The 27,409-nt window shown below is 52.1% G+C and overlaps 6 protein-coding genes across 6 annotated transcripts; 3 read left to right on the forward strand and 3 right to left on the reverse strand.

The window, feature by feature from the left end:
• Positions 1–5,870: 5,870 nt before the first annotated feature.
• On the reverse strand, positions 5,871–7,050 carry HRG_10735 (uncharacterized protein; the record flags this gene model as incomplete). The annotated part of the gene is made up of 3 exons (XM_044869205.1): positions 5,871–6,204; positions 6,249–6,390; positions 6,609–7,050. The coding sequence occupies 3 exons, from the start codon at positions 7,048–7,050 to the stop codon at positions 5,871–5,873; spliced, it is 918 nt and encodes a 305-aa protein (XP_044715554.1).
• Positions 7,051–7,926: 876 nt separating this feature from the next.
• HRG_10736 (uncharacterized protein) lies at positions 7,927–8,679 on the forward strand (the record flags this gene model as incomplete). Its single annotated transcript, XM_044869206.1, has 1 exon — positions 7,927–8,679. The coding sequence occupies one exon, from the start codon at positions 7,927–7,929 to the stop codon at positions 8,677–8,679; it is 753 nt and encodes a 250-aa protein (XP_044715555.1).
• Positions 8,680–11,027: 2,348 nt separating this feature from the next.
• On the forward strand, positions 11,028–13,062 carry HRG_10737 (sugar transporter domain-containing protein; the record flags this gene model as incomplete). The annotated part of the gene is made up of 6 exons (XM_044869207.1): positions 11,028–11,267; positions 11,331–11,493; positions 11,551–11,704; positions 11,755–12,229; positions 12,280–12,597; positions 12,670–13,062. 6 exons carry the CDS (start codon positions 11,028–11,030, stop codon positions 13,060–13,062), a joined length of 1,743 nt encoding a protein of 580 aa, XP_044715556.1.
• A 2,574-nt stretch (positions 13,063–15,636) lies between these two features.
• HRG_10738 (alpha/beta hydrolase family domain-containing protein) lies at positions 15,637–17,359 on the forward strand (the record flags this gene model as incomplete). The annotated part of the gene is made up of 6 exons (XM_044869208.1): positions 15,637–15,840; positions 15,905–16,043; positions 16,094–16,202; positions 16,258–16,870; positions 16,958–17,098; positions 17,309–17,359. 6 exons carry the CDS (start codon positions 15,637–15,639, stop codon positions 17,357–17,359), a joined length of 1,257 nt encoding a protein of 418 aa, XP_044715557.1.
• Positions 17,360–20,907: 3,548 nt separating this feature from the next.
• On the reverse strand, positions 20,908–21,628 carry HRG_10739 (uncharacterized protein; the record flags this gene model as incomplete). Its single annotated transcript, XM_044869209.1, has 2 exons — positions 20,908–21,230; positions 21,283–21,628. The coding sequence occupies 2 exons, from the start codon at positions 21,626–21,628 to the stop codon at positions 20,908–20,910; spliced, it is 669 nt and encodes a 222-aa protein (XP_044715558.1).
• Positions 21,629–22,029: 401 nt separating this feature from the next.
• Positions 22,030–22,836, reverse strand: HRG_10740 (major facilitator superfamily domain-containing protein; the record flags this gene model as incomplete). Its single annotated transcript, XM_044869210.1, has 6 exons — positions 22,030–22,049; positions 22,102–22,133; positions 22,215–22,304; positions 22,366–22,489; positions 22,550–22,683; positions 22,739–22,836. 6 exons carry the CDS (start codon positions 22,834–22,836, stop codon positions 22,030–22,032), a joined length of 498 nt encoding a protein of 165 aa, XP_044715559.1.
• Between the last annotated feature and the right edge of the window lie 4,573 nt (positions 22,837–27,409).

A 27,409-nucleotide genomic window follows, 5' to 3' on the forward strand; every position in this document is an offset into this window, starting at 1 on the left:
AAAGGGTTATTAGCCTATAGGTTATAAAGCTCTATAGTCTCTTAATAGGGGTCTATAATAAGATTAATATAGACCTCCTTTATAAAGCCTCCTTTAACCTATTACCTAGATAAAAAGTAGCGGATACTTAACCGCTTATAATTAAAGTAAAAGAAGAGGACGAGTTTAAGGTTAAAGAGATATAGGCCGCGTACTAAAAAAAGGTTAGTAAGGGAAAACGCTAAGAGGTCCTCGTTAAGTAGCGCGGGTATCTCTACCCTATATAAGAACCTATATATAAGTTTATAGGAACTATAGCCCTTAATAAGTTTAAAGCTTTATTTAAAATAGTAAATAAGAATAATAGATTAATAGACTATTAATAGTAGCCTAGGCTAGGACTATAAAGTAGGTAAAGTAAAGTAAGTAGTTACGATAATATAAGTATAATAATATAAGCGGAGATAAAAATAGTATTTATTTTAAGGCAAAGCCCTTAGACTACTTAGACTTACTCTTTATCTTTATTATCGTCCTTATCCTTATCCTCGTTATCCTCCTTTACTTTATTAACGGCGGCGGCGCTCTCTAAGGCGCTTAGGCGGCCCTCTAGGCCTACGAGCTAGTTAGCGGTAGCGGCGGCTCTAGGGGCTCTAGGAGCAGGGGGGGCCTAGCTAGTAGTAGCGGCGGGGGCGGTAGCGGGCATAGCTAAGGGACCGCTAATAAGGTAATAGAGGTAGTATTCCTAATACTAAGAGAGTTAGTAGCAGAAGTAAAAGAGCTAGAAGAGAGGAACTTACTTAGAGACGAGGCCCTAGCGCTTAAGGGCGCGGAGATTATAGTAAGCGGCGGCGGCGGCGGTAAGGCGCTTCTTAGTAGCCCCCTATACCTACCCGTACGCGCTAGCCTTCTAAGCTAACGCCGTAGCGAGCAGGATAAGAGGCGCCGCCTTATAGGCGCGGCTAGCACGCGCGTACTAGTAATAACTACTGCTATAGCGGCGCCCGACTTAGTCGGCGTAGGGGAGCTCTTATAATGCGCACCGTATATAAGGGGCTACGCGGGCGGCTCTAGCCTATACTTAGCGTTTATACTTTAAGAAGTTAGCGGAAAATAGCTACTACGCTCGCTAGGTAGCGGACTTATAGGGGTAGTAGAGGCGGAGGTAGGGGTAGAGGGGCCGGGCGTTATAGCTAGCGGCGGGGATAGCGTCGTTATATAGAAGGGCGATATAAGGGCGGCTAGCGTAGTAAAGGTAGAAGCAGCGGTAGTAGGCGCGGTTATAGGGGCGCGGGTAAGAGTAGCGGTAGTAGTAGAGCTATTATTAGCTATACTTAGTACGGCGTCGATAAACGACTTTATACGCTCTAAGAAAAAGGAAGTAAAGGAGGGGGAGGTAGATATATCTATTATAGAAGTTAATATTATAGATTATAGCCTCCTACTCTATAGGGCGGAGAACTTACTAGTTAAAGTTATTATTATTAGGGCTATTATTACTACTATAGCTACTACTATAAGTATATATTAATAAAGCGGCCTATATAGCTAGGAATAAACTAACCCCTTAAGTAAAGTAAAACTTACTTATTACTACTACTACTATAGTTAAAGAAAGAGGAGAAGGAAAGGATAGAGGAAGGGGGGGATACCGCTTTATATACCCTTAGGTAGAGGAGGCTGCTTAAGGCTAAGGGGACGGGCAACCTAAGGCTTACGTAGGTCTAGGGTAGCCGCCGGCTACTTAGGGGCGTATATAATAGGTCGTGCCCTTATTTAAACGGCTAGCCGGCCGATAAGTATAGAGCTTAGTTCCGGCTGCCTAGGCTAATAGGCGCGGGGATAATAGGGCTAGTAGGGCCTATATAATTAACGGGAAAGGGTAGGGTAGAGCTAGCGGTATAGGCCTAATAGTATAGAAGCCGTTAATTAGGCAACGCCGCGCCGCGCTTAAGGGAGGGCATTATATAAGAGTCTTTAACTATTATAGGTTATAGGCTTAGGCTATAGCTTAAGCCGTATAGTTATATATAGAGGGCCGGATCCTATACGTATATATATAGGCTAGCCGCGTATAGGAGAGCTCTATATAGCTTATTAATATTATCCTATAAATAGCACCTACGCCTATGCCTCTACCTACTCCGTAATACTAGCTAGCTAATAAGTATAGAGCTAGGTTCTAGCTACTTAGGCTAATAGGCGTAGGGATAATAGGGCTAGTAGGGCTAGTACGATTAATAAGAAAGGGTAGGGTAGAGCTAGTAGTATTAGCCTAATAGTATAGAAGCTATTAATAGGGCAGCGCCGCGCTATAGTTAAGGGAGGGCATTATATAAGAGTCTTTAACTATTATAGGTTATAGGCTTAAGCTATAGCTTAAGCTATATAGTTATGTATAAAGGGCCGGATCCTATATATATATATAAGCTAGCCGCGTATAGAAGAGCTCTATATAGCTTATTAATATTATCCTATAAATAGTACCTATATATATACCTTTACTTACTTTATAATAACTAGCTTTATTAAATATTATACTAAGGCATTCTAGCCTATTTATTAACCCCCTAACTTATAGGTAATAAGGTATATAAGAACTAACCTATACTATTAAAGCTATTAGTCTATACTTTAGCTATAGATATAATAATAGCGTTAGCTAATAAAAGTATATTAAAAGACCGCGAGTTATCTATATCCTAACTATTACGACTATCGCCCTTACCCTTAACTTAGTTATCTATATTATTAGCCTTAGATTCTATATTAAATAAAATCGTTATTAGCTTATTTAAATATCGCTTATAAATAGCGGGTATATAGTTTAAGCTTACCTCTACCTTAAGGGATAAAGCTTATTATAAGGTTATAGAAGTAAATAAATACTACTACTACGTTAATAGCTATAGTAGCCTTAGCTATAGCTACTTTATCTACCTACCGCCCCTTAGGGGAGGAACCTAAAAAGCTTAGCTATTAAGAGTAATAGTAAAAGTTATTATTAAGGTAAGCGAATCTTTTATAAGAGTAAGTAACGCTATTCGCCTATAAATAGTTAAAGAACTTTACTAAGAAGTATTATTAAGAGTATAAGTACTAGATGCCTTAAATATATAAGCGAGCCGCGCTTACTACTCTAGCTAACGCTCCCTTTACCTTAGCTTAAATATACTCCCTAGGCTCTAAGTGCTCTTAGGCTTTCGTATTATTCCGTCCGGCCGTTTATCTAAAATAACGTATAAGGCTAGACCTACGTAAGCTAGCCTCTTATTTCTCCCGTTTACTCTCTACTAATTATATAGCTATCGGACTATACTAAACACGGCTAGAAGGATACTATAGAACCTCCTCGTAACCCTACTATAGACCGTCTTACGCTATTAGTAGCCCGTTATACTTAGTAGCTCTAAGTTAGCCTTAGGCTCTATATATTAGTCCTTAATTAGTATTAGTATTCCTATCTTATTATTATATTCTACGGCCTAGATAAAAGGATAAGGCTCGGTACCTAGTTATAGGCGTCCTTAGAGCGCCTTTTCCTAGATTACGTTTAGCATAGTAATATATACCGCGTCGTCTCTACGCGGCCCTCTATTAATAGCTAAAATTAATAAAAAGGGGCTTAGTTATGCCTTATATAGTATATTAAAAAGAGTCCGGCTAAGGGAACGCCGGGCCGTGTCCTTTATATTAATAGACTATACGCTAGCCTTTCCTCCTCGTATTATACCGGTCTATAGCGCGAAAGGGTAATTTAGCTTATTAGGGATAGCGCCGGTTTAGCCGTGTTAGTTAATAGACCTGCCCCTTATATTACGTATTAGCGCTATTAGTAACCGCGTATTTTCGTAACCAACTAAGGGGCTTATAGGCTTCCTTTACCTACTAAATAGGGGGCTAGCGTCTAAGGGGGCAGCTATAACGGTAAGAGATAAGATAATCTAAGGTTAGGTTAGGGATAGAAATATATAGCTAGACGGATAATAATACCTAGATATAATAGCTTTATTTAAGTTAAAGAAGGCATACTACGTAACGATAAAGATATATATATTTAGTAGTAGTAGTAGCAGCGGCGGCATTTCTAGAAGAAAGGGGCGTAGACGCGTCTAGCGGTAGAGGGCGAAGTAAAGAGGTCTATATAGAGGTCGGCGGTAGACTAGCGGTATAGGCGAGATAAAGACGGCGTGCATAAGGAAGGCGGGCGGAGGCGGAGGACAGGGTGCGGCAGTAAGGGCCGAGCGTATTATAGAAGGAGAGAGAAGTTAAGAGTATATATCGACGAGCGAGGGTAGGTATTAAGATATTTATATTCCTACTATATCGAGCGTTATAACTAGGATCACGGGGCAGGGGCGGGGTTAGGGCGGCGGGGGCGCGATACCCGATCAGGGAGGGGCTATTTCCCGAGGCGGAAGCAGCGCGTTAGAGATTACTAATATAATATACTTATTATTGCTTAGATTACGCCCTATTATATCTGCTAATATAAACCCCTCGATAGGTTTATCCCTTAGGAATAACACCGGTCGTTATATATATACTCGAGGTCTTTTACTAGTCGTATTATAAAGAGTAGAGACTAAGTATATAATCTAAATTAAAGAAATTTTTATAAATAAAGTAGTATAGTAATTTAGTAGGTTTAGGTTTTAGTATACTTTGCGGACCTTAGCTAATATGCCACCGTATCTAGTAGAACTCGGCGATACCATCTGCCTAAATTAGGTTTTGGCCCTTTTTACGGACCTTAGCTTATATGCCCCGGTAGTAAACCTCAGTACTTATGCACTGTGGAAAGCTATGGACCAGGCTTCTAGTCTTCTACCATGCATATAAACTCACCAAACACGCCCGGGTCCATAGGGACGGCCAAGCCCATGTTTGCGCCTTCAATGGCTGCGGAAAGGTATTTAAGGCGGCTTCTCATCTAACTTTGCATAACATAAGACAAGACACGTAGAGGAATTCTTTTGAAATATTTTTGGATAATTTCTTTTTGCGAGGAGGGCGACTGGTACTGGCTTTTACAACTTACATGAGCTCCGCGAAGCATGAAGCATGGCATCGCGACAAGCTGCCATTTCGCTGGGAGGAGCCTAATTGCGGTTGACCTTCAAAATCCTCAAGGCACTTGTACAGTACTGTTGGGCAACAATCTTTAATTAGGTAAGGGATGCCTGTGTAAGCAGGGCCAAAGGAGCCTCACACACACATCAACTCAAGGACAACCCATCTCTACGTATTGAGGCCAAGGGAAATTGCAATTCCGTATCAGAACATCAAGACCATCAGGGTAGGGCTATTAGCAGCTATATCAGGGTCTGGAAGAGGTATCTATACGTATAAATACCCCCTTGGGTCTCACGTAGCTAGAAGAGGGCATGCATCTGTCACATCAATTCTATTGCCCCCGATCACTTCCACATGCGCTCTCGAACACCTGTTCGAGAAGTACAGACGTAAGAACGGGCAAGTTGGTCTGGCGGTTTAGCTCCGTCAGATACCCAAGCGGACCATTGGCGAATAGTATCGGCAAGTCATTGGTGCACGCCGGAACAAGGCTTTAGAGGTGATCGTTGCCCATCTTTCAGCATTACCGCCGAATGGCAAAATCAAGTTTCGAACAAAGTACAAGCGTATGGCTCGCAGCATATTGACTGGCTCGATGATGTACTTGGAACTGATATTAACCCTAAACTGTCTGTTGGCGACGCTCTCTTTCTTCAAAAGGGGATGCGCTGGCCGCCGCTCGTCCTTCTCACTCGCGGTAACGCCGCATCTTACCCTTTCACTCACAAGGGAGCGTGGCAAAAAGACAGCAGTAGTCTGCGCACTTGGCAATGACATTTGGTTTTGACTGCATGCGCCGCTCGAGGCGGCTCCGGTCAAAACGACTTCATATCCTCATCCAAGCAGTAGGCCATACTCGGGTGACTTTCTTGCGAGCCGTCTGCTTCTGCGTAACGCTGTACTTGTGTCTCCAAGCTTGTAGCAGTCAAGTTGTTTTCCCCGTTTGCCGTCCGCTTGGTTTCTCGAGATAGAAAAGACAAGGGTCGATGCATGTGTTGGTGGCGATGGAAGCCGGCGGCCCCAGGTGGCATTGCTCGTTTCGCCTCGTTTGCGGGCTCTGTCCCGTTGGGTATTTCTCCGGGTCTGGCGGTGTCTGCTCTGTAGCGGGACAGATGACGACGGACGCTGCCGGTGGGATTCTCTGTGACGCTTGTCGACGCCATGTGAGCAAGTTGGCGCTTCTACAGGCCCACTTCTGTTGGCGCTGTTGTCTTTTGTCGGCGCGGTTGGGTCCGGGCGCGGGCCCGGACGACGGAGAGCCTCGGGGCGCTGCGAGGCATCGGCCGCGGGCGGAGTGACGGCACTGCGACTCGTTTGGAGGCTGGACGCCGCCGACTTGATGCGCATATCGGGCGCAACCGACGCATCAGCATCATGATGTCTTCTCTCGCGCTTTCGTCCGGCTGACGAGGCAGGAAGAAGAGGACTCGGCGACCGATGAGGGAGACTGTGTGTGCTGGAGGTGGACGGGTGCATTCCCTGGCACGTAGGAAGCGCTGACGTCGGTTACCTTTGTGCAACAAGGATGAAGTGACTGTAGGATAGGCACGTACACGACGAAATCCAGGCCTCCATCTTTGTCCGGAAGTGAAGCGTGTATTGGTCAATCTTATCTTGCTTGACCTGCGCCGTTTCATCGATTACAACGGGTTTGGCGGGTTCACGTAGGGCGCGCTCAAGGGCGTGGTATTTCGAATCGAGGTGCTCGAACCGACGCCTCCAGAACGCCGGGCTCTCGAGCTCGGATGTTTGGTCGCCTCGGTAAAGGACTTGCTGGCCATCGATGACAACGTCGGCCTCTCTGATGTACGTATAGCCCTGGGGGCCCATCCAGGTGAATGCCTTGAGGGTCGCGTAGATCCATTTTTTTAAATGCTGCACCTGGGCCGCTGGTTGCTTCTCGGGAGGCGGGGGGGAAGGTGAGCAAGAGGGAGAGTTGAGCGCGCGAAGATTGGCATCCGTCAGTTGCATCATGGAGGCGACGCAACTTGTCATGGTCGAGCACGAGCTGCATTTGCTTGGAGACGGGCGACAGTGAAGATGAGGAGAGGGGGGGACAGCGGGAGAAAATGACGCCAGAAGCCTCTCGCCCCCTGGGTAAGAGGGGCGGTGACTGTATGTACATCGAAGTGGTTGGGGCCCGGGTATCAATATAAGTTAATATACGAGATGAAGGGGCACAGCCAACCGCTGCATCATCTAGACGCCGCGTTGCTGCATCGATTGGACGAGACGGCCTCCTTCAACAGCCAGCCAGACTTGCCTGCGCCCACACCACCAACCGAGTCTACTTAAGCCCATCTCTCTCTCACAGGACTGGTACCGAGGTGCCCTTGAGCTGTACCTGTATCTCAAGGGCAAACCATTGATGGGCGCCGTTCACTTCATCCATCACCTACTCTCCAAAGATCCAAGCCATAGGCCCACCGCAGGTGAGGCTCCGTGTCACCAGTTCCTAGAAGAGCGGGAATTTGATGCCGATAATTATTCCTTTACCATTTGTGGATGCGAGCATTGAGTATTTCTCCGATACAGCTCAGTTGGACCAATCGCCTGACTGTCAGCAGGGAGCAACTTCCTGATACCGCCCGGTGGGATCAGTCACTTGTGTCCAACAAGCGGGCACGGGAACCCGTGTGTGCATCCTCGAATCAGAACGCCGCCCAGGAAAATCGGATCTTGACAGTTTCTGACCTTTTGCATTCAGCCGCCTGGGGCCCACCATCGTCCATGGAGAAGTCTGCGGCAGACACCTGCAATGATGAAGACTCCCCTCCAGGTCAAAGGCCAGCAAAGCGCCGCGAAAGTCTGGTTCGTTGCAGAGACGAAGATAAAACTTCTGCGCCGCCTGGAAATACAATGGACACCGCAATGCCTGAGTGCGGACATGAGCCGAGGAGTGACGAGCCCGACTCTGGCCAAGCAGACGTCGCTCACGCTGAGCATGACGGCAGGTGCTTTGACTTTGTCAGAGAACCTTGGTTCTTGGAGGGCTACATGGCCTTGTCCTGTGGATGTGACCGACTCTTCTTTACCACGCAGGACCGTGAGGTTAATGCCACCCTTCTCTTCAAGCTGAACGGGGTCCCGACGCAGCGCATGACCCAGTTTCTCTTTCAAAACCGAGACCTTGAAAGGCGCATCCTCAAGCGGAGCCGGCCAGAGGGCGGCACTTACGTCAAGCTCGATGTTGCTAGGCGACTATGCGACCACTTTGGGCTGTCTTGGAATCCAATTGACAGGATATTCGCCCACCGAGCAAGCCGACACGACTCCAGCTACGCAACTACCGGCAAAGAATGCCCATGCAATCGATCATATGTCGAGGGCGTCGGCTCGAGGGAGGGCTACATGGCCTTGTCGTATCGGGGCCGCTTGGTCTTCTTCACGATTCAGGATCGCAAGGTCAACGCCACCCAGCTGTTCAAATTGGAAGGCCGCCCGCTTAACGTGATGCATCGCTATCTGACTCGCCGTAAAATAAAGAAGCACGTTGTCAACGGCGGGGTCGAAAGCGGAACTTGTGTTGTGCTAGACGCTGCTAGAGAACTGTGCACGAAACTTGGGCTTACCTGTGTTCCCGTCGACAAGGTTAAGGCATATCAGCCAAGGCAAGTAGGGTAGGTTCTAGCAGCAGAGTGTTGCCTAAAGATAGTCTGCATTATACGGGTCTAAATCTTGGATGGCGGGCCGGACTTGGCTATTAGGGGACCCTTGGTGGCATTGGCCATTGCCTTCCGTATAGTAACGCCCTGCCAAACACCCTATGCCATATCTTTCTGCCGTAGATGGCTACTTGCCATTGATTCAACCGCGCCTTATTATAACTCTACCTTCTCGAGAAGCCATAACCTTATTATATCCATCGCATCTTCACGACGCCTTTGTTATAACTTTCCAATCTTGACATGGCAATGCGTCGGGAGGTTGGCGTCAGCCATGTGAAACCGATGCCGATGCGGATTTGCCGCCGTTACACGCGTTGCGACAAGTTCATGTGCTGTCGAGATGATGCCCTAACGGACACCTTGCCGACCGAACTCCTCTAGATCGTCTACTTGCCGAGTTTGGGTCCGGTCTTGAAGGATACTGTTGGCCTCTTGAAAGTCTTATGGGCTCGTAGCAGTTGCCAGCGCGAGACCAACTGCAACCTTGAGCTTACCAATTTCAGACAAGAGCGCGAACCCTAGGTGGTTAAAATTGTGCGTGCTTACTTGTGGATGTTTGAGGGGCAAGCTTGACTGACATGCTTCGTTTTAGTTTAGAGAACGCGATTCAGAGTGGTATTATACCTCGGAGCGGGAGTGTCTCAATGATGGACGCTTGAACACCACCACCGCCAATCGTCTCGTTACCGCGACCGGGCGCAAAGTGCTGCTCAACCCTGACCACAGACGCTCAAAGAGACATTGGGCAACTTTTGCTCTTTCTCCCAGGCGGCCCAGGAACTTGTTCGCTGTCCCACAGATGTGCCCATCAAAGCTTGCTTCGGCTGGACCGAGTTACAAGGTTGCGAAACCAACAAGCAGTCAAAGTTATGGCTCTGGGCGTCCCGAAGCACAGATTGAAAGATTGCCGCCCTTGCAGCCGGAATCTCGTGTCACAGAACCCAATGCCGATTACCCTTCGAATGGTGCCGAGCAGGAGGAGGGTGCTTTGTGAACTCGCCTGCTGCTGGGGTGAGAGCTTGACCGACTGCGCCAGGTCATCCAATCAACTGTCGTCTTTCGAGTTTACTGACATGTGGCCAGAGAAGGCATAAAAAAAGCTTCGCCCTGTGCACCACTCGAACACGGGCGCTCGCGGTTCAATTAAAAAAGAGATTGTGCCATCCGGTCGACAACAGGTGATCTCAAAGGTGACCACCTTCGGGCGCCCGTGTTTCAAGGACAACAACCGAGAACATTATAATGGTATATATACCTTTGGAGCCCCTTGCAAACGGTTGTGTGCCGAGTTCGTGAATGATGACGGGTCGCACCCGGCCAGGGTTCTTTTAGCGACGGCGTCATGCTCCATCTGCATCAGGTCCAAACACGCAACGGGGCGAATAGATGATGAGTCATTTGGAGCTGCCTGTGGACTTCAGATGCCTTTAATATTGCCTCTTGAGAGTAATGGGTGCAATAGCTCTCAAAGCAAGTCAAGATTCGCCGAGACAATCGCAGGCGCGCTCTCGCAAACTCCATCGACAGAAATGATAGGATTATAATATGTATGGAAACGCCAAATCAATGGGATTCTTTCAGTCCATCTCCAGTTACTTTGCGGCAAAGAAATCGATGGTAAAGGTCTTGGGAGGAGCAAAGCAAAGTCACTTCTATCAAGAGCACATTACAATCGATCGTCGTTGAGCCCACGTCCACCAATTTCGGTCTGCGTCGCCCTGTCATCCGATGCTGAATCTAGGCTCTCTCGCCAGCCAACTCGAACACGAAGCTACGGTCCTGTTGGCTCGAATAGACGATGCACGTTACTCATCCCCAGTGTTAGGCCGTTGCCGCTCTGTTGGTCGTGCCTTGGTGTCATCTTTGGTCCCCGCGGGGGATAATCTGGGGAAGTTCTGGGGAAGTGGCACACATCGTCACAGGCATTTCCTAGTCGGCCCACATATGCTTTGGAATCACGACTCCCCAGGATTGACGGGGCAAAATGCGGGGAGGCTGGGGATCATGGATACTCCCAACAATGGACTCACCCGTCGGTCGGATTCACCAATAGCATCGATTGCTTCTCTCACCCGACCCAGAGTCGACCGTAGCATCAGCGTCATGTGACGGGAGCCCCAAACTAGCAAAACATTGTTTGTTTAACCGTCAACGGACCCGGTGTGGAGTTGTGACACGAGGCGGACCCGACGTCGGCGGAGCGGAGAACAGGGGTTGAAGATTGCCGAGATAAAGGACGCTCTCGCACGGGCTCGACAAAAGACAGTTGAGCACATACAATCTTGCATCGCCAGCCTACTCGCCATGGCTCCGACTCAAGGCCGACTGGCCAAGTATAACGTGGCCAACAGGCTCTACAAGGGCTCTCTGCTCGGCACCGTCTGCATCGTGGCCGGCATCTCCATCTTCTTCTTCGGCTATGACCAGGGCCTCATGGGCGGCGTCAACACGACGCGCGACTATGCCGAGCGCATGGGCTTTGGCCACTGGGATGAAGAGCAGAGAATTGTGGTTGTCGACAAGCCGTTGCTGCAGGGAGGAATCGTGAGTCGTGTCTTACACGCACTACTCAGTCTCCGAGAAAACTGCTAATCGCACTCTTCTCAGGTAGCCGTCTACTACCTCCCCGGCACTCTCGTGGGCTGTCTGGTAGGCGGCTGGTTTGGAGACCGCTACGGTCGCATCATGACAATTGGCCTGGCATGTCTCTGGTGCATCTTCACCGCCGCGCTGCAGTCGGCAGCCATGAACGCGCCCTGGATGTTCTGCGGTATGTCGGGGCATCATGTCCACCCGTCTAGAGATATTGACGCGCTGACACGTGCAGCCCGTGTTCTCAATGGCTTCGGCACGGGCGTGCTCAACGCCATCACGCCCGTGTGGGCAACCGAGACAGCGGCCCACACCTCACGGGGTCAGTTTGTCGCCATCGAGTTCACCCTCAACATCTTTGGCGTCGTCGTGGCCTACTGGCTGGAGTTGTGAGTCGGCCGCCACTTCCACAAGTGACGCATGCTGATGGGATCGACAGCGGCACTTCCAAATACTATGATCCTCAATCTTCATTCATCTGGAGATTCCCAGTGGCCTTTCAGATAGTTCCTCTCATATTCCTCTTCATCATTGTTTGGCTTATGCCCGAGTCGCCCCGCTGGCTCGTCAAGGTAGGCCGAGAGGACGAGGCCCGCTTCATCCTGGGCCGTCTCCGTGGCGAGCAAGGGGAAGACGGCGTCAAGGCCGAGGCCGAATTTCAAGACATTGTCAACATTCGCAATCTCGAGCAAGAGACGGCCCAACAGCAAAGCTATCTCCACATGCTGTTCGGAATAGGGTCCGGCAAGCTACACACGGGGCGCCGTGTGCAACTCGTAATCTGGCTCCAGATTCTGCAGGAATGGATTGGCATCGCGGGCATCACCATCTATGGCCCGGAAATCTTCTCCATTGCTGGCATTAGCTCCGAGAACCGGCTCTGGGTCAGCGGCGTCAACAACATCACGTACATGGCAAGTTCCCCTCAGTTCGGCTTCGCCTAGCAGACCTGACATCCACGCAGTTTGCGACACTGATCTGTGTCTTTACAATTGATCGCATCGGACGCCGCTGGACCCTGTACTGGGGCGCCATCGGACAAGGCATCTGCATGTTTGCAGCCGGCGGCCTGGCGAGAGCGACCATCAACGCAGGTGACTCGAGTTCTCGAGATCGCATCGGAGGCGCAGCCACGTTCTTTGTCTTTTTGTATACAGCCATATTTGGTGCGACATGGCTCACGGTTCCATGGCTCTACGCCGCAGAGATTTATCCTCTTCAAGTTCGCGCCAAGGGGAACGCTTGGGGCGTAGTCGGCTGGTCGATCGGGAACGGGTGGACGGTAAGCCCTAGCATCGTTCCCTCTACTGTCAGTCCAGGCCAGATGATAGGAATCGGCTGACGATGTCATCAGGTCTTGCTCTTGCCCACCATTTTTGGCCGGCTTCACGAAAAGACGCTCTATATCTTCGGCGGCGTCAACATCCTCTGCGTCTTTGTGGTCTGGGCTCTATACCCCGAGTCGAACCAACGAACCTTGGAGGAGATGAATCTTGTGTTTGCCAGTGACAGCATATGGACGTGGGACGCCGAACGAAACTTTGCCAAGCTCAAGAACGAGAACCCTCAGCTGGTCCAGGCGGCCAAGTCGGGTCATGGTGTCGTTGGCCCCGAATATGCTATTTCGGGATCTCGCAAGGGAAGTCTCGCCTTGCGTGGAAGTCAGCATGTTGCTACGGAAGAGGAGATAGCCAGCAACAAGGGAGATAAACAGGGAACGGAAAAGTCGAGTGTGTCTCATATTTGAAGAAATCGAAATTCGACAGTGTACATTTTGGATGATACATGCGTGGAGCACATGATCTTTTTTTACTCTAAGCCGAAGCTTCAAATTTCCGCTCGAGCGTTAAAAGTCCCTGGTGGTTTACACTTTGGATGAGAGCCTCGTTTGCGTGCCGTTCTGAGAAGACTCTCGACCCTCATCAAAAGACTTTGCAAGAGGTCAATGCTTATAGGTCGACTGCAGCGAGAATTCAGCAAAACTCGACTTTTGGCATGTGAGAAAATAGCAGACTTGTTGAAGACGTGCATTGTGCCGACATTGTGCCTTGTTGCGGATGTGCTTCTACGTCACTTGTGCTTCCACGTCACTCACGAAGACAGACCTGTTGAGGTCGTCTGCCCTTTCCGAGAAGATATCGAGTTGAATCCCGTGCCATGTAGGCGGGAATTTTGCTTGCCCAAAAGATAGTGGCTTTGGTTTCTGTTAGTTCTATTGCACGCCGCGGGTACGATATAACGAGAAACTCGTACACATAACTGGTGGTGAAAGTCGTGTAAAAACGCTCGCAGGGCCACCAAACTTAAACCAACAACTTGGTACTAGCAAGCACTTACAGTACTTGTTTGAGCATACAAGTCATGGAGCATTTGTGAGTGGATCATGCAGCATAGCAGAAAGAAGCGGCTGCAATGTCGCCCTGACATAGTAGCTGCAAGGGCTTCGGAAAGTGGCAGACGCGGAAGCACGTACCTGCGGTCAGAACTCCTTCTGAACTTGATGCTGTGACATCTGGCGTGTTCCTGACCGCATGTTAGACAGTACTGATTGGCGGGAGTGGTCAAAGACGCGCAGGGCTGGCGGTGGACTGTATGTACACGTCTAAAGGCTGTTCATACATGTCGACTCAGCATTCTCGCTCCCTCTCTTTTCTTTTAGGTACACGGATGGTGTAAACGAAGGCTGACAGTGATTGCCTGTTGATCGTCCGGGCCCCCTTGTGTCTGCTATTGGAGGGCCCTTGGTTGCAACAATCGCACTCGTACTCGGTTGCTTGTCTTCACGCCGTTATATCTATGTAATCCTGGTGTGTTGTTGGCTTGCCCGCTATTTTGTTTGGAAGTCTAGACTCGCGGATAAGCTCTTTTAAGCTCGGTTCGTCTAACAATAACCACACCAGTCTGAATCCCGTCCCCAGTTGGTCCAAGCAGGACGATGAAGGTTCGATTTAGCCCGTTCCACAGTTATCCGCCAGTGGTCTGACTACTCTAGCCAGGCCTGACGGCGACAAGGTCGAGTCTCACGAGTACCGGAGCTACCACTGTACTATACATGCATCGCCCCCATCGATCGAAAGCAACCTTTGTCTTCTAACACAACATCTTTAAGCCACAACCGCCTTGTTTAGCGTGCGCCGCACGGCTTTGACGCAGCCCAACAGGTCCTGTCGGTCCTTAGAGCCGGGATGCCGTGGCCGCCCGAGAGGACAAAGTTGGTGCGCCAGTCCGGCCGACGGAGCGAACTCAGAACCTCATTGGTGCCGGCGTGCAGTCAATCGTTCCGCCCCAGATGTTGGCAGTTGGAATGTGGACCAGGAGTCCTGCTTTGGCATCGACGCGAGTCAGATGCAAAGAATCAGGGGCGACACGGGAATCTTAGGGGATTCCGCCTGACAGGAGGATGGCGCAGTCAAAGGGCCTGGCACCGGGCTCTCGGGAGCGTAATGGGGCGAGCACGGGCACCACGAGCTGGGCGCCGCGGTGAAGGTGTCGGGCCGCGAAGAGTCACAGTAAGAGAAGTGCTCGTCGTTGGCAGGAGAGTAGGTCGAGATTTCTTTTGGATCCAGCGTTTGTGAATGAGAATGCAGATTGGTCGTTGGGGACAAAGGCGGAGGCTTACCGGGGGCGATGGGGCAGGTTATGGTGCCCTCGGCGTAGTTGTAGGAGTTGTGTGTCGCACTCGCCCCGCTCGTAGCGAAGAGCCGCTGTTGTCTCCAGGGCAAGGGCGTCATACGGAGATATTGGTGAGAAGCTACGAGGTAGTGGTGGCTGATGCTGACCTACCTGTCTGCGCTTCGAGCACCTGCATGGAGATAGGTGTCAGTCGTTGCACAGGAACAATGGAATGGTGGACTCTCGCCTGGCTGTTTGTGCCTGCGCCACGGAGGCCCAGGAACCGCGCCGTGACGAGAGAGAGTCGGTCTTTGAAGGCGTCTAAGGGCTGACGATGGCATGAATCAGATATGATGGCCCAGGGTCAAAGCCTCCTTTCCACCCTCTCCATGTATGTTGGAGAGTTGAACACTCGCAGAGCACCCGAGGCCCTGCTGCTGCAGTAGATGTATATGCTCTCAAATACTACAGTATTAGGACTTCAAATTGTACAGTACCTTGAGAATCTAACCTTGCAGGCCACTCTCGGCTTGGAAGTGCAGGGATGAGCATAGCGGAGTCTTTGACATCCCACCTCCGCTCAATGTTCTCGACTTCATCCTCCACCTTACCCTTATGGTTTACGCAACCACGCCATCATCAGTACTGCATGCACGACACCGCAGTCAAAGGTACTTACATGGGACAACGCCAGGGCCCAGAATCCAGAATGCGCCAGAGGACACACTTTGACGTCAGGGAGCACAAGGTCCCCGCCTGCCACATCCGCGAGTATGCCGGCTCGACTGCGGCCAGCCAGGAGGAGGTGCTGTATCTACACGTCAAGCAATACACGCCTCTCCCGGCCCTTTCAGGGGCACAGGAGAAAGACGCCCTGACCATCATCGCCACAAATGGTGTTGGTCTCTCCAAGGTAACAGGAAGGCTGTCTTTGTTCCGAGCGCTACAACGCCAGAGCGCTGAAGCCTGAGGCGCAGGAGCTGTACGAGCCTCTATGGGATGAGATTTACCAACTCTCTGCCTCCAATGACTACGCTATCCGGGGAATATGGATCGCAGACGCCGTCAGTCTCGGCATGAGCGGCGTCCTGAACGAGGGCAAGCTGAGCAATGATTGTGCGTCCCAAATTGCTCGCAGGGACATAGGAGTCCTGACTTCGAAACAGATTCGTGGATGGATCATGCTCGGGATCTGCTTCTCATGATCAACCAGTTCCGTGACCAGATGCCCAGGCCGCTCGTCGGCATCGGCCACAGCTTTGGCGGCTGCCAAATGTATGCCTCGCAACAGACCGCACCGTCCCGAGCTTGTGACTGATGCCGCCCTCAGAACCAACCTGGCCTACCTCCATCCACGCCTCTTTGCTTCCATGATCCTCCTTGACCCGGTTATTCAGCTCTCCCCCCCGGTAATGGGCTTCAACGGGCTACCCACAGGGCCTGTCAACTTCACTACCCATCGCAAGGACCTCTGGCCAAACCGCGCAGCCGCCTCACAGAAGAGAGCGTCCAAGGGCTGGGATCCCCGCGTACTCGAGCGCATGATGCAGTACGGCTATCGTGACCTCCCTACCGCTCTCTATCCGGACTTGCCTCCCGACGCCGACCGGTCCGACCCGCCCGTCACGCTGACAACGACAAAGCACCAGGAAGCCCTAGCACAGCTCCGTGCCAACTTCGAAGCCCGACAGCCCGACGGTCGCATCCACATCAACCGCAATACGCATGCTGACATGGATCCGCTAAGCGCCTTTGTGCCGCTGTACCGCCCCGAGCTGCGGAGCACTTTCCATCGCCTGCCCGGTCTGCGCCCACCGACTTTGTGGGTGGTGGGAGAAAAGACTTTTCTTTGTCTCGATGAGATACGCGAGGGCATCAAGATAGCTGGCACAGGTGTGGGTGGCTCTGGAGGCTCACCGGAAGCAAAGGTCAAAGAGGTTATGGTTCACGGCCACGGCCATCTACTCCCCTTTACGGCAGTGGAGCAGATTGCCAAGATATGCGCGACGTGGCTGGGCTGGGTGATGCAGACGTTTCGAGAGCAACAGGTGAAATGGAACCAAGAACGAGAAAATATGACGATGAAAGACCACATGACTCTGAGCAAGACTTGGATGGAGGTGGTCAAGCCGCCGAGTGGTGTCAAGACCAAGCTTCAAGCTTACAATCTCGTCAGTATCTGGCTGTGTACACCAAGCATTAAAGTTCTAGACACTTTGACTTTGCAATCATTGACCGAAGAAGATATCAGCAGCTCCTCGCACTGTCGGTCACGCCGTCGCCTTCCGGACATGAATCAGCGACTCTTCCTTGCCGACAATAAAGTGATCCTTTACCCTGTACTCTCCCTCTCTTACCACCCCCACGGCCTCGAAACCCAGTACCAGTCGCAGGTCGTAGAGCCGCAAGGCTCTCGCGATGCCCAAGTATAACTCGAGAAGAGCGTCGTTGCGCCCGATACACGAGCGGGGGCTGAGACTAGAAGAGCCGAATGCTCCCCCCACCGCTTCCGGAGACTCCCTGTCGTCGTCCTTGACGCCCTCGGCTCCCTTGACGAGTCATCGTCCAGGGTCATACTGAAACGGCCGCCCAGTGCGCCATGTCCCTTGGGCTCGACCACTCACTGGGACCATCACTGCCGTCCGCCTTTGGATCAACATCGTGCCGAGGGCAGCGCACCGGCCGCGAATGGCCAACAGCACTTTGCGACGCGGAGAAAACTTGGGAAAGAAAATAAGGCCGAAGTCCGAGTCTCCAATCGGCGGCCAGCGAGCATCTCCGGCTTGCTCCTCCTCCGTCTTGGCCCTGTTTGTATATCCCGTAGCAGGCTCCCGCGACCTCGTCCCAGGCGGAGTACTGCCCGCGCAGAGAGGCAAATTTCAGGTTTCCCAGCTTGTAAGCATGGCATCGTGATGACAAGGTCTGGCCCTCGTGGAGCACGCAGAACATGTTGACCATGGACATTCTGGGACCGCGGCCCGAATTCAAGACGTCTACCCAATTGCTAAGGCAAATAGGTGGATATGTTATGCAGACGGCTCGTACCCTCGGGCAATGCCCAGTCTGCTTATGTCGCAGCGAGACACTATCAGCGTTCTGTAGTCTATGTTCGGTGGGCTGAAATTTTGCCAACAACATTGCGGCGAAACGCACCGGTGAGGAGACATATAAACTTCAGCACTTGGCTACATGGTACTACCAAATGGTTAGCTGGATATACACAGCTCCGTACGATTGCCGCTTTGGACCCTCTTACTTATAACATACCCCACGAGACTTTGCCTCTGCGTTTGTTTCCCGGGAAACATTAGACTGGTAAAAATAGGTTAATTCTTGAACTTTGGCACGGCTCTTGCGGCATTCGGCCTTACAATATGGTCAAGTTTAGAGTTTGTTTTAACAGCATTCGGAGTATTAACATCCCAGTCTGACCTTGCATCGCACAGATGCGAGGCGAATAATGGATGGACCTGCTTGTATACACATATTCGAGGCTCATGTCAGTTCTCGTCCTTCCTTTCCCCCTCCCTAATGGTCATCTTCAGCCATGGCCTGTCAGTTTGGTCCAGGGCAACCTTCCCACTGCCCTTGCCAGCTACGTCCTCGGTGTGCTCTACATGCTCACTGATTCAAGTATGTAGACAGCCATCAGGCTGAGCCCGGGCCCTGGTATTATCTAACAGGCTCGACGACTGGCAGACATTCTTCTTGGCTGATGCACTTGCTCGGATGCAGCAGCATCAAACTCTAGCTTGAATCTGCCGGCCACGTCGTCTCATCACGCACCAGCTCCACATTCCTCCCCTCCCGGCTACGAAGACGAGTACGTCGGCTGGCTGCTCCGCGATGTCGCCATCTCCTTCACCGTCTTGAAGCATGCCTTCGTCGCCCTGTGATCCTTGGCGCAGCGGCTGGCGCGCAAGCCCTTTGGCCTTGACGGACGACTGGCTCATAATTCCGGGCTTGATCCTGTCTCACACTAAATGTTCCTGCCTTGAGCAGGTGGCCGATCTCTCCAGTCCCGAATGCGACCAAGCTCGCTCCTCTCCTCGAAAAGTTGGGCACTCCGATAGCCTTTCTTTGGGACAAGTCGATACCCGGTGGTCATTGCATCGACATTCCAACTTGCTACCAATAGGGCCCTCTTCCCAACGCCACCATCGACTTGTTCATGCTTATTCTGCCGCTTCCAGTGGTCTGGAAACTCCACACGACGAAGCGAGTAGGATCGGCCTGACACCGACCTTTCCCGCGGGGAGCATGTATATCCCTCTCTGCCTTGATCTTTGTTCGTCGAAGCGAAACCTGTGACTGATGAGAAGAAGTTTGTAGGGGCATGGTGACGTCCATCCTCCGATGCGTTGCGTTTTTTAACAAACGACCCTCTCGAGGACGGGACTTGGGTTTCCGTCATGTTCCCAAACTGGAGCATCATCGAGCCCGGGACGTACTTGATCGCGGCCCGTCTTGCTATCGCCCATTCGCCAGCTATTTTTCAACGGATACAGTAGAACCTCGAACGGGTCCAAGATGAAGGGCCCGAGATTCAACGCAGTCGCCAGCAGCTTATCCCACGCGAGAAAGCCAGGATCGGGCTTCGCACCACTTGGACCAGGCAGGACGAGCTTGAAATGGAAGGCGTGCATGTGCAATCTCCATACGAAGTCCAGCGGCAAAGCGACGAGGAGAACCTGATGGGCCGGAAAGGCCTTATGTCTCATTCACCACGATTTCGGTTCAGTCTCCACAGCGGGAGGGGGGGGAGGACTTTGTCGAGTCCGGCCGGTTAGCCTTGATGTTGGTGGCCATGAAGCGCGTACTTCCGCAGCTAGGCTTGGATCCACGGTTGTCGATGGCAACCGCTCTGATTCGACGGTACTTGAAGTTGGATAAATGAAGGGATCCCCCGCGCCACGCCTGCTCGGGACGGAGAGCTCCACAGAAGAACGTAAACACGGTCACCGATTAGACGATGGAAGATGCCAGGCCGTCCAGTGTCCGGGCGGTAGTCAGGCGGGTTAGCATCAGCGATGCCGCGCTGCACAGGGCCATTCGGCTCTTTGGGATGGAGCGTGTGTCCTCGAGCAAAGACCAAGCCTGATGGAGGGCGCAAGGGTAGGGACTTTTGGCCACGTACTTCGTATGTATGTATGCACATAATAACTAGGGTCAGGGTTTGTACAGCACAGGAGGCAAGCATGTTAGGCCGTATGTGCAGCCGCGTCTGCGTCTGTCCTTTTCAGTCGGTACTTGGTAGGCCAAGGCACCAGCAAAGTGTCGGTGTGTTTGATGGACGTGAACTCGATCGAGATGGGGGTAGAGCCAAAGAAGCCATCAGCGAGGCACGCAGTCGGCCAGGCAGAAGCAGGGGCGAATATGCGAGGTGAGTCGGTGGGCAAGGATGTGTGCTGACGAGCAATAGCGCGACGGCGGCAGCTCCCGACCTTCAACGGCTTGTACAGGGAGACGTGTCATTGATGCGTGACCCTGGTCATGCTTGGAGGCTGGTCGATCACGAGGGTTGCACTCTGCTCGACAGTTGGTGTCGTCATGACACTGTGCTTGTGCAGTCTGCGTGTGCGTTGTCAGCTTGAGCCTCGCACAGTTTAACGACGCGGATGCGGAAGGGTGACTGGACGAGTGGGAGGCGGCAAGTTGCATTTGACATGCAACGCCTTTTTCTGAGCATTCATAATAATATGCGCCGTCGGATCAGGGAGAGTTGTCGGCGGCACAATCAGACACGTTGTCAAAGAAGAATTAACGAAGTCGGCAAGGATCAACAACTTGCCGAGCCCTCTCTGCCGCTGACTAAGTTCCAGGGCCTCTAAGCAGGCCCCCTTGACCCTGGTGGGTTGGTACGTACTACCGGTACGCTCTTCAACAGACCTCACCCTGGTTGCAGATGGCATCGTTTTCGGCTTCATTGACGTCGTGTCAGCTAGTACTTTGAATCAAGAATGGCCTTCGAAGCTTGCCTTCACCGCCAATCTGCGCGCGCTACCAACTGCTTCCGCCGCCACACCAGCAAAGTCGCCAGCAGAGACACGCCCGTCACGACGCTTCCCAGGACCATCTGTAACCGGGAGCCTTGCGCAAACACTTGACGGGCCCAGACCACCTGCAAGTCGGCGGGTAGATGGGACATGGAACTCGACGTTCTGCGGATGCTCCGGATTTTCTCCGGGGCAAGAAACGGAGCCAAATGCGAGCACGCGTACACATTGAGGATGTTGGACCCAATGGCCAGCCCTATGGCACCTCCCAGCACCCGGATCTGGATCATGGCCCCGGTGGCAGTCGCTGCAGCCATTGTCGGCGGCCGCTCGCCTGTCTAGACGGGAGTGAAACCTACCCAGGTCCCTCTTCTCGACGGTAAAGAGTACGCCGAGCATCAAGATGCCAAACGTCACCCCGACGCCGAGTGGGGCGATGACTTGATATCCGTATTGCGCACGCTCGAGGTCTGTAGTCGACGGGATCGAGGCGAGTAGTCCCGTGCCAATTAGCTGCAGGGATGACCCGAGGACAAGGATGTAGAAGACTGGTATCAGTAATCTGCCTGCAATTACGGTCGTCATGGATGCAACGGGCCCTCCCAGGCTGAACTGGAGAAGACGAATGCCGGCATCCACAGCCGTCAAGCCGTCGACATTCTGGAAGCGCTGGGGCAAGTCAAAGGTAATCGCGTTGAATAGCATGCCACGCAAGAAGGATATCATTCAAGCAGTCAGCCCAAACCGTCCCGCCGTCACAATGGAGTGACTCACCAAAACATACCCATCCAGGCTCGATTGTTCACAAACCAACATGGAAATATTCGAGGCGAGATCCCGTGTTCTTTCTTGATGACGTGCCGCTCCCAGGCCGCAAAGCATATCCAGCTGATCCCCGACAAGATGAGGAAGCTAACCACCAGGGGCGAGGACCACGACATGCCATCGTCTCCTGATCGAAGAACAGCCGTCACGAGAAGCATTGTGGCAACCAAGAGCAGCGCGGCCCCAACCAAATCAATCTCTCTCAACAATGGCTTGGAGACAACTCGGATGTTCATGATTGGGCAACCTGCGGGGGATCGAAAACACCGGCATGAGAAACGTCAGGGCTCCTGGTGGAATACTGCGGAGAGACTGGTCAGATGATGGACGCACAATCAGATGGGGCATCATACTTGAGAAGGAATCTCCACCGACGTCGTGCTCACTGATCACGCCGCCAAGAAGTGGCGCAGAAAGCGTCGCCAGCGCGATGAATTACGTGAGAAGGCCGCCTCCTGCGCCATACCAACGTGGCGGTCCGGCCTCGAAGAAGGCAATCATGGCCATGGAGTGGCATTCGGCCGCTCCGATGCCTTTCAACGCGCGACAGGCAAGCCTGCCATCGACCAGGGTCAGTGCTCACGACCCAGAATTGGACTCGGCCGGGGGCTACACACAGAGCAGGCATCGATTGGGCGACGCCACATCCAGCCGAGAAGCAGGTGAAGAAGCCGACGGCCCCGATGATAGAAGACTTCCTCCCCAGGAGATCGCTGAGTTTTGCCAATAACACGATGAATGCTGCAACTCGTCAGCCGCTTGCGGCGACATGCCGAATCCAGCGAAAAATGGCAAGTTTACGTGAGTAGGTAACGAGATATCCCGAAACGAGCCATCCGATCTGGCAGAATCCATCTAGGTCGTTCGTGATGGCGACGAGCGAAGTACTCAAAGTCGTCACCTCGACGTTGACGAGGTACAGGCAGAGGCGCAGTCTTCCACATGATCGTCAGCGACGTTGGATACCGGCCAACACGAGCAGGGGCATACGTCACGAGGTGAAAATAGGCGGCCGGGCCAAGAAACGGCTTCGTATCTACATCCGACCTCTGCGGGCTCGTCCGGGGTTCAAACGGCGGCCTCTTCATGGCTTGGCCCCGAAGCCGTGTCGGCAGCCGTCGTTGTCTTTTTATCCACCATCGGACAGCGTGTGCGAGATGAAAGTTGTCGACGATGAAGCGCTGCCGACCCAGCAAGTGAGGTAGTGGATGAAAAGTGGACAATGTCTGCTGGCGACCGGCGCCCCTAGTTCGTTGCCAACCAGAATTGACGGCAGAGCGACACATCAAGATATCTGGAGGTAGGGCCCGGCGTGACCTTTTCAGGAATACCGTGCCATGCACAATGATCTGTCTGTTTGTGTTGTGTATCCATACAGGTGCAACATCGAATGCGGGTGCGTGACAAGCTCTGTCACAAAGTGGCCATTGGATGCTTGTGAGCTGGCGACGGCCCGGAATTGTGGAAGCGCGCACCGGTGAGATGCTGCCTTTGCAGGCAACGAGTACAGTCAGTACACGCATGTTCCTGCGACTGAGACTGGATGGATATTGCGAGTGCTTGAAAAATAAGGATGAAAGGCAATAGTTATGTATACGTAACGTCCAAACTGTTTTCTCCAAACTTCATACCGCGACCTCATATCGTTGATATCGTTGTTCCAGTTCAGATGATAGCATGAACTTGAAGTCCCATACCGCGAATTACGAACCAGCTCCTACAGACAGTAATAGCATGGAACGACTAAAGAGGCATGCAGAAAATAGAGCCAAGACAGTGCCGAGGGAGGGTCCTTCGGCTTCGGCCCCATGTAGAATCACTTCCCTTATAGAGGGGGCGCAGACTGCTTGAGATTCAATCTCAATATGCTTCTCGCCTGATTATATCTATGTGTCAACCTATTTCATACATATCTGTATCCACTGTAGGCCTCCAAATACCAGGGCGCAACTTAGGACACTGCTGACAAGCATACACACGCCGTCCACCACAAGCTGTCACATGTTGTGCCTGAAACCTCATCAGGATTGGAGATGTAAGCCACTACTAGATCGGCATCAAATCAGACAAGAAGTCCATAATAATTGCATAAGAGTACATGCATCGTGTGTGGCGGAGAGATGCCATAAATCCACAGAATGTTCACTCCCACTTAATTCTACGTGTAACAACGATTCCTATTCCAACGACTACTCCCCGAAGCCAGCAGAACCAGGCGTGGTGTCGAAAAGAATTTCGTGGAATAAGACACAGGAAATCAACAGTGTCTTTGGCACCTTGAAACATTGCAAACCCAACGCCATGGAGTCTATGCCACCAGGCTCTACGGCCGCGCAAGGGGATGCCACGGATGCGATCGCGGTCATCGGTCTCTCGCTACGATTCCCCGAAGATGCAGTCTCCAGCCAAGGTTTCTGGAAGATGATTTTGGAAAAGCGCTGCGCGTCGAAGCGGTTTCCGGACGATCGCATCAACCTCGGTGGAATCTATCATCCAGACAGTACTAGACATGACACAGTCAGTCCACTTCGCCATTTGTGTCCCCCATGACTCCGTGGGGGCCCAATTATATCGGCTCTGACTGTCAGATTAAAAGGTCGCTCTGCAAGGGGGTCACTTCCTCAGCGAAGACGTTGCTGCTTTTGATGCCCCCTTCTTCTCCATCTCTGCCAGCGAAGCCGCCTCGATGGACCCCCAACAACGCCATCTCCTTGAGATTACCTATAGGGCCCTTGAGAGCGGTGGGTATTCTCCCGTGGTCATTAGACAAATGCTGAAACAGGGACAGCGGGTATCTCGATGCAGGATATTGCGGGCTCCAACACCTCAGTCTTCACTGGATGTTTCACAGACGATTACAGAACCATGTACCACAAGGATGTTGATGACGCCGCCCCCTATGCTGCCACGGGTCTAACTATCGCGCTCAATGCAAACAGAGTAAGCTGGTTCTTCAACACGCGCGGGACAAGCGTCAACATCGCTACCGCGTGCTCAAGCAGCCTCGTAGCGTTGGACCTTGCTTGCCAAAATCTCCGGTCGGGAGAGTCAAATCTGGTGCGTGGCAATCGTCTGTTTAATGTTGCAGTGAATGAGCATGATTCTGATCGCTGAATGACGAACGCAGAGCATCGCATCGGGTGTCAACCTCATCCTGGGTCCCGATCCCTTCCTCCTTCTTTCTGACATGAACATGCTTTCAAGAGACAGTCGGTGTTGGAGCTTCGACGAGCGTGCAAATGGCTACGCCAGGGGTGAAGGGGTAGCGGTCCTCATTCTGAAGCGAGTATCCGATGCGATCCGAGATGGGGATACGATTCGTGCCGTGGTGGCTTCCACCGCTTCAAGCCACGATGGCTTCACGCCCGGCATCGCCCAACCCAGTCAAAGGTCCCAAGAGCTGCTGATGAGACAGTGTTACGCCAAGGCTGGCCTAGACATGAGTCGAACCGCGCTCTGTGAAGCACACGGAACGGGGACGCCTGTAGGAGACGTAAGTTTCGGGTCTACGGGCATCAATCATTTCACTGACTATGCTGTTCATGAAACTAACGAGAGTTTTAAGCCGATCGAAGCAAACGCTATAGGAAACGTCTTTCGTCAAAGACGTGCATCGGACAATCCATTATACGTGTATAAACTCCCCTCCCTGCCACTTCAACGCTTGAACTAACCAACTTTAGGCAGCGGTGCCGTCAAATCTAACATCGGTCATCTCGAGGGCGCTTGCGGGATTGCTGGGGTCATCAAGGCCATCCTGTCATTGGAAACAGCAGTCATCCCCCCCAACACGAACATGGATGTTGTGAACAGCAAAATAGACGAGCAACATTTGCGAATCAAATTCCCGAGGTCTGCGATTCCGTGGCCTAGACCTGGACTTCGACGAGCCTCGGTCAACTCGTTCGGATTCGGCGGTGCCAATGCCCATGCTGTTGTTGACGACGCCTATCACTTTTTGCTGGAGCACAACCTGAAGGGAAACCATAACACCGTTACAGAAGTTCCTCTGCTTGGCAGTGTGTTTGATTCAGGACGCATTAGTTTGAGCCAGCGCTGGCTCGCTCCACTTTTCAAAGGACAAGGACCCAAGGAGATGACGCCCAAGATCCTTATATTTTCGTCCGCAGATGAAAGAGGCATAGCCCGTGTCACGCTGGCTTTGGCCGATCACTACCAGAATCTAGAGTTTGCTGAGGGTTGGGAAAGAGACGAATATCTGAGTCACGTTGCATACACCCTGGCTTCGCGAAGGAGCAGGCTCGCTTGGAGATCATTTTCGCTTTGCTTCACGCCGCGGGCCCTCTGCCTGCCAGAGACAGCCATCTCCAAGCCGCTGCGGCCAAGCAGGCGGCCAAAGCTTGCCTTCATCTTCACCGGCCAGGGAGCACAATGGGCTCAGATGGGCAGAGAGCTCCTCGACTGCGATGTTTTCCGCCTCAGTCTCGAGGCTGCCGAGTCATACTTGCATTCGCTGGGGTGTCAATGGCCCCTCATAGGTCTTCAACTCTGGATGACTTGACCGAGATGAGTATTGGCTAACTACGGCGCAGAATCTCTCCTTGAACCCGCCGACTCCAGCCGAATCCACCATCCTCAGTTCAGCCAGACCCTTTCCACGGCTTTGCAAGTCGCTTTGGTGGAACTGCTTCATGCCTACGGGATCAAGCCAAGCGCTGTCATCGGCCACTCTTCAGGCGAGATTGCCGCGGCGTGAGGTCACCGACTCCCAAGACGAAACTATATGCTAACTGGTGGCATTCCATAGGTACTGTGCTGGATCCATATCACGCGAATCGGCGTGGAAGATTGCTTATATGCGCGGGCTCCATACTTCGAAACTCTTGGACTGCGCTGTCACCATGGCAATGATTTCAGTCGGAGTAACGGCGGAGCGTGCGAAAGAGTTTTTGGACTCAATGCCTCCAGCATCGGGACACCCTCTTGTCGTGGCATGTCGGAATAGCCCGGGGAACGTGACCATATCGGGAGACAAAGTACAGATTGATGCCCTGGTGTTGCTGCTCGAGAAGTCACAAGTATTTCATCGAAAGCTCAAGGTCGACATTGCCTACCACTCGCCGCACATGGAGCAAGTGGCCGGAGACTTCTTGGACTCGGTCCAGGACATTCAACCGGGACACGAGGCTGGCACCTCTGCGATCATGATCTCAACGGTCACGGGGCAGAGAATATCGACTGACAGGATTTGCCAGCCGTCCTACTGGGCGCAAAACATGGTTTCTCTCGTGCGTTTTGACGAGGCTATCGAGAGAATATGCGCGCATAGCGTGCGCAAGAAGCTTGATGGAAGCCACTTGAACAGGCTTCAGGTCGATGTCTGTCTCGAAGTCGGGCCCCATCCCGCACTGGCCGAGCCCGTCCGAGACATTACCAATCTCAGGAACAAGCAGATGGTGTATCTCTCTTCCCTTCGTCGGGGGTGCTCGGCTCAAGTATCAATTCTCGAGGCTGCTGGCCGACTACACTGCCTGGGATTTCCCGTGGATATTCACTACATCAATCATGGTGATGTGCCGAGAGCGCACCTCATGGCTCTCTGTGACCTTCCGGGATATCCCTTTGACCACTCCAAAAGCTACATGCACGAGAGCCGGATCAGCAAGGGCCTGAGACTCCGCTCGCAGCCAAAACTGGATC

The sequence above is a fragment of the Hirsutella rhossiliensis genome (assembly GCF_020360975.1).
Source record: "Hirsutella rhossiliensis strain HR02 chromosome Unknown scaffold00017, whole genome shotgun sequence".
Taxonomy (NCBI): Eukaryota; Fungi; Ascomycota; class Sordariomycetes; order Hypocreales; family Ophiocordycipitaceae; genus Hirsutella; species Hirsutella rhossiliensis.